The sequence below is a fragment of the Myotis davidii genome, unplaced genomic scaffold, assembly GCF_000327345.1.
Source record: "Myotis davidii unplaced genomic scaffold, ASM32734v1 scaffold226, whole genome shotgun sequence".
NCBI lineage: Eukaryota > Metazoa > Chordata > Mammalia > Chiroptera > Vespertilionidae > Myotis > Myotis davidii.
In genome coordinates, this window is record NW_006297224.1 from 1,122,439 (window position 1) to 1,128,208 (window position 5,770).

Genomic DNA, 5,770 nt, shown 5'->3' on the forward strand with positions numbered 1-5,770 from the left:
CTGGCATGTGTGCTGAGACAGTGGAGAAGACGAGAAGGATGGTGAGCAGGTGACCAGATGCTGGGCATCACGAGAAGAGCAGACCTGGTGAAGGGGGGATGGGCCCCGACTGCAGGGGTCAAGGGGAGGCGAGAGGGCGGAAAGAACACCCCGGGAAATTCTCCTGAGCAGCTCTGCTGTGTGGAGAGCAGAGGGATGGTAGGTAAAGGGGAAGTGGGACACAAGGAGTGCTTTTGTTTTATTTTGAAAAGATGAGGGGAACCACAGCATGCTCCCTGGGTGATCCAGAGGGAGGGAGACACCAGGAGTGCAGGGGAAGGGATGCTGGGGGTTAGACAGAAAAAGCATGAAATGGCTGCTTAGAGAGTGGGAGAACAAAGGCAAACACAGGACTGCTGGGCTGTGAGAGTCCGTCACGTTACACATTTTATGTGGCTGACCGATGGAGCCAAGAGCGATGAGAGACGAGGCCCATGTCCTGAGCATGGGGGAGGCTGAGGGGTGGGGAGGGGTGGGAGATGAGCTCTGTGTCCTGAGCGTGGGGGAGGCTGAGGGGTGGAGAAGGGAGGGGTGGGAGCTCTGTGTCCTGAGCGTGGGGGAGGCTGAGGGGTGGGAGGGGGGAGAAGCAGTGTCGCCGCTGGGTGCCAGTACTGGTTCCCGTGCATTTCTCTCTCCGTCTCTTTTACATTTAAAAGACAAGAGAAATACTATTTACCTTAACCCCCCACATGTTGTTTTGAGGATTTGTTGTGAACCTAAGTAACTCACATGTAACTGCGACCACTCCTGGGGACAGCCCTTTTCCTGAGCAGCGGTGTCAGGAGGGCAGGAGGGAGAACTGTGAGCCCCCGGCGGGGAGGAGGCGGGGAGGAGCCGGACAGGGCGACAGTATATTCAGGAGAGAATGGTGGGGAGGACCGGCCATATCCCAAGTGACTGAACACACTGCACCGAGAGGCAGGAAAATATCTCAACGCCCTTTCTGTCTTTTTCTCTTTACCTATCTGCTGTCTTGTGGAGGCAGGCGAGAGAGGCCGGGAGTGGGCCTGCGTGGTGGTCTTCGCTGGGCCGGGGGCTGCCGTCCCCGAGGTGCAGAAGGCCGCCTGGATCACCTCGATGGCCTCAGTGTAGCCCATCTGTCTCAGGGCCTCCAGCAGCTCTCGTATTGTCCCTCCAGAGACCTGCAGGGAAGACAGGAAGAAAGAGTATGTTCTCGTGTGAAAACCGGTGCAGGGAACAGCCAGGCAGCTGTGAACACCACACCACACCCTTCCCTCTCCAAGCTGCTTCCTCCACCACCAGAGCCAGGTGGTCCTGGAGAGGTCGGTGCAGAGGGCGTCTAAGAAAACAGTGTCTCTGAGTCAAGTTTCCTGTTTCAGCTCAAAGCACTCAGGAAATTACAGAGCAGTGCTTTATAGTACGGGGGTGCAGGAGGGTGAGGGGGTGGAAAAGAGGAGGAGGGAAGGAGGGGGGGGCGAGAGAGAGAGAGAGAGAGAGAGAGAGCGAGAGAGAGAGAGAGAGAGAGAGAGGGGGGGGTGGGTGTGTGTGTGTGTGTGTGTGTGCGCTGAGGCAGGGAAACTACCTAGAGCTAAGTGTATGCAGTATCCCTGTGGAAACGGAAGCCCTGAAAACCACTGAGAAACAACAAGAGCTATCAACACAACTTTCAAAAGAAAATAATTTCTCCCCGTGTTTTTTGATCTTCTAGTTTTAGAAATGAAAATGTCACCAGATAATGGCTCCACTAGGAGTCACCTCACAGACAGCCTATTCCATGTCCTGGTAAGGGATCAGGCATTCTCTTGGGAGAGGAAAGGCGTAACTGTTGATTATAGTCTGTTGTGTTTATCTAGGGCAGTGGTTCTCAACCTTCTGGCCCTTTAAATACAGTTCCTCATGTTGTGACCCAACCATAAAATTATTTTCGTTGCTACTTCATAACTGTAATGTTGCTACTGTTATGAATCGTAATGTAAATATCTGATATGCAGGATGGTCTTAGGCGACCCCTGTGAAAGGGTCGTTCAACCGCCAAAGGGGTCACAACCCACGGGTTGAGAACCGCTGATCTAGGGACATCAAAGTTCTGTGACCATCCTGACCCTCTAGGTAGCATTTTAAAAAAATTCCTTTAAAAAATATTATTTTAGAGACGGGGAGAGAGAAACATTGATTTGCTGTTCTATGGATCCATGCATTCATTGGTGGTCTCCTGTATGTGCCCCGACCGGGGATTGAGCCCGCAACCCTGACTCATTGGGACGACGCTGCAACCCACTTAGCTACCTGGCCCAAGCCCTAGGTGTCATTTTTGCATAAAATCTCCAGGCATCTGAAAATAGCCTTCCAGGAAGGAGGGTTTTGATCTTGGCTGGGGCCACCCTCAGGACATGGGTAAGGATGGATTTTCTTCAGAATTAAGAGAAAGGGAAGGGGCTGTGCCCAATAGTGACATCAACAGAGCAAAGTCAAATGCACACGGTCAGCAAGGTCAGGCGAAGCGTTACCTCGTAATTGTCCATGAGAGTTTTGGAAGGAGCAGGACTCAGCCGGAAGGCATTATTGAGTATCCCCAGACCTAATTTCTGTGCCAGAGTGGCCCAGTTTTTGTCTGGATCGGGAAATTCTAGCAACTGGTAGAGCTGCAACTTTGCATCTTCATTCAGCTGCTTCATGTCTCCTGAAGGAAATGAAGAAGAAACCCGGCTGTCCTGGCTGGACCGAGACAGTCTGCAGGGCGTGGTGGCTGCCACACTGCTCACCCTCCAGTGCCCCCTGGAGGCCACCACGCTCCTTTACCTGAGAGTCAGCAGAAGCCCCGCTGAGTACCAGCAGCATGTGCTTTAGTGGATTACAACTGGCTATTCCCTTTCATACCTCCAGGACCTTCTGATTCTGAAATAACCTCTGTGCCTTTTACAGAACATCCCGGATAATGCCAGCTCTCCCCACCCCCTCCATGTCACGGTGTGGAGACAACACTGGGTAAGAGACCTCACCTTGTGCCAGTAAATCGTCAGCTGTAAACTCGGGCTCGTATGGTTTCCCATTTAATATGTCGAATACCTGGTGGGAGAAAAACACAGGGAACAATTGCACATTAAAGGGACCACAAGGGAATTTTTTTTTTTTTTAAACTAAGAACTCAGAGTGTCCTTCTTGGGAGGTTCTGGTACCCTGAAGATGGAAGTGTGGAGAGAGCAGTCAGTGCCATGGCCCAGGGGTACGCGGGCCCTTTGGGACTTTGGGGCTGGGGGGCTGTGTTCCACAGGAGCTGCCTGAGAAGGGTTGGAGGACTCAATCCAGCCTCACAGAGAGCAAGGGCCAGAGGCAGTGCAGGCTGCCAAGCCAGCCATGTCTTGGTCAGTCATTGGTCAGTGAGGTCTCCGCTAGAGCTGGGGGTGGGGGGGGGGAAGCGGGGCTGCCCTTCCTCAGAGCTGTGTACCTGTGTCCCCTCGCCGACCCCCTCCCTAGGAAAAGGCTACGTGAATGAGTTTCATGAACTTGCTCAAACAGAGGTACAGAAATGCTCATAAGGCCTGGTGTTAGTCTTCTAGCCTCTACATCCCAACTGAGGGGCCAGAAAAGTCTTAAGTTTAAACTAAAAAAATCCCACAGCGATGGAGGCCTTTCTGGGTCCTCTGCAGTCACATGGCTGCTGGCTGCCCCGGGGAAGGAAGGCTTGGGTCACTGAACTGGGTTATCTTTCTGCATTCTGTGGCGAGGCTTGTGGGAAAGCCAGGTGCTCTGTGTAAAAGGAGAACCGTGTGGTCTCTGCCGAGGTCCCTCAGCCCAGTCCACGTGGGCCACAGGAGCTGTTTTTGGAGGTGGAGCAGTGCCTCCCCTGAGGCAGCCGACTTCGTCGTGTTGGGGATCTGTGTGCTGCCCACCTCCTCCCTCTGGCTCTTCTCACCAGGAAGACCTAGTACCCGCTTTTCACCTTCAAAGCTCACTGGTGGTTTGAGGAAGGCTTTAAGTCTGTTTACTTTGTTCACGTTATTGAACTCCTCAGAAGAATCTCCAGTTTCCTTCTATGTTGGAGAAATCACTTACCAAAGTTCAAGCAAACCGTAGCATTTATTCCAGCTTCAGAAATGAAGACAAAGGCAATTCTGGTGTCAGTTCAGAATGGATAACCCCTGATGTGAATTTTGTGTTTTCTCTGGTCTAACCCTCTCTCACAACTGAACTCGGATCAGATTAGGCACACACTTCACACTCAGAACTCTGCTGACCTAGATCTCTCATGGATAAGCTTTTCAAGATAAGCACACAGATTGTTGTTGGGGGCATACAGATCTCCAAACAACAAAACCAGCTCGTAATAAGGAGACTTTCTTAAAAAATAAAAGGCAAAGGCTTTGGGGAATAAAGACCCAGGCAGAGCCTCTGTTCTTACATTCCCGAACCTTCAGCCCCCACCGGAGCTGCCAGAAACAGGCTAGAGCTACACTCACCTGCCAGTTGGTGGCCATATCGAGAGGTGTGGTTCCAGGCACAACCCCTTCGTCATCTCCATCCCTTTCCCACGAGTCATCTAGGTCATAGAGAGGCTCAAAGTTCTCCAGCAGGGGATCTGCTCCTGCAAAGTCAAGTTACAGAGCATTAGTAACCCTGCACCTCTTTAATTTCCAACTGCCTGCAGGGGTCAGATTATATACACATATAAAACATTTCTTATTGATATATATAAAAGCCTAAGCGACCGTTATGGCGGAACGACCAGAATGACCAGTCGCTATGATGCACACTGACAACCAGGGGGCAGACGCTCAACGCAGGAGCTGCCCCCTGGTGGTCAGTGCACTCCCACAGGGGGAGTGCCGCTCAGCCACAAGCCAGGCTCAGGGCTGGTGAGCGCAACCGCTACTGCGTCAGGAGCCTCTCCCAACACTGCGGCAGCACTACCATGCAGTGGCAGCACGTGCAGTGGGCCGGGATGAGCACGAGTGGCGTGGCCCCCGGCCCCGATTTGGGCTCCTCCCTGGCTGTCTGCTGCTTGGCTCACTGTGACATCCCTTGGGGAATGTCCAACTGCTGGCTTAGGCCCGATCCTGGTGCTATTCTCTGTAGAAGGCAATCAGTCTGAACAACTCAGTTTCTCAGGAAAGTGCAGGGAACTCAGGGTGAGCCTGTCTCCGCACTTGACTCACCCACACTCAAGTGTTCAGAGGACAGACTGTGATGGCCCAGCCCATGCGCGTGCAGCAACTGCTAAAGCTCAAACAGCAGCCTGTGCAGCAGCAGAAGGCCATCCAGCCACAAGCTGGCAGTCGGACATCCCCTGAGGGGTCCTGGACTGCGAGAGGGTGCAGGCCGGGCTGAGGGGACCCCCCCCAACCCCCGCCATGCACGAATTTCATTCACTGGGCCTCTAGTAAACATATAAACATTTCTACTGGAATATCCAGGGACCATCTCTTTTTTCCTTTTTTTAAATATATATTTTATTGGTTTTTTTACAGAGAGGAAGGGAGAGAGATAGTTAGAAACATTGATGAGAGAGAAACATCGATCAGCTGCCTCCTGCACACCTCCCACTGGGGATGTGCCCACAACCAATGTACATGCCCCTGACCGGAATCGAACACAGGACCCTTCAGTCCGAAGGCCGACGCTCTATCCACCGAGCCAAACCGGTTTTGGCGCCTTAGCATATTTTAAAAAATCAGGGACAGTTTTGTTTTGGAGGCAAAGAGAGTAGCTAATTCTCACTAACATGGCTAATTCAAAAGTACAGGTAAGGCACTCACAAGAACTCATTGACTTT

The 5,770-nt window shown here is 52.3% G+C and overlaps 1 protein-coding gene across 8 annotated transcripts in view; it reads right to left on the minus strand.

Moving 5' to 3' along the window:
* Nucleotides 1-5,770, minus strand: part of NFKB1 (nuclear factor of kappa light polypeptide gene enhancer in B-cells 1) — a 122,823-nt gene that overhangs the window by 2,732 nt on the left and 114,321 nt on the right. For 6 of the 8 annotated variants that reach the window (XM_006772997.2, XM_006772996.2, XM_015569990.1 and 3 more), the window contains 4 exons: nt 4,458-4,582; nt 3,000-3,066; nt 2,508-2,680; nt 1,001-1,181 (listed from right to left, as the gene is read on the minus strand). In XM_006772997.2, coding sequence (XP_006773060.1) covers nt 1,001-1,181; nt 2,508-2,680; nt 3,000-3,066; nt 4,458-4,582 — 546 coding nt within the window. Of the gene's footprint in view, nt 1-1,000; nt 1,182-2,507; nt 2,681-2,999; nt 3,067-3,929; nt 4,087-4,457; nt 4,583-5,770 lie in introns of those variants that run through there. The other 2 variants (XR_001515397.1, XM_015569991.1) reach the window with 2 other exon arrangements.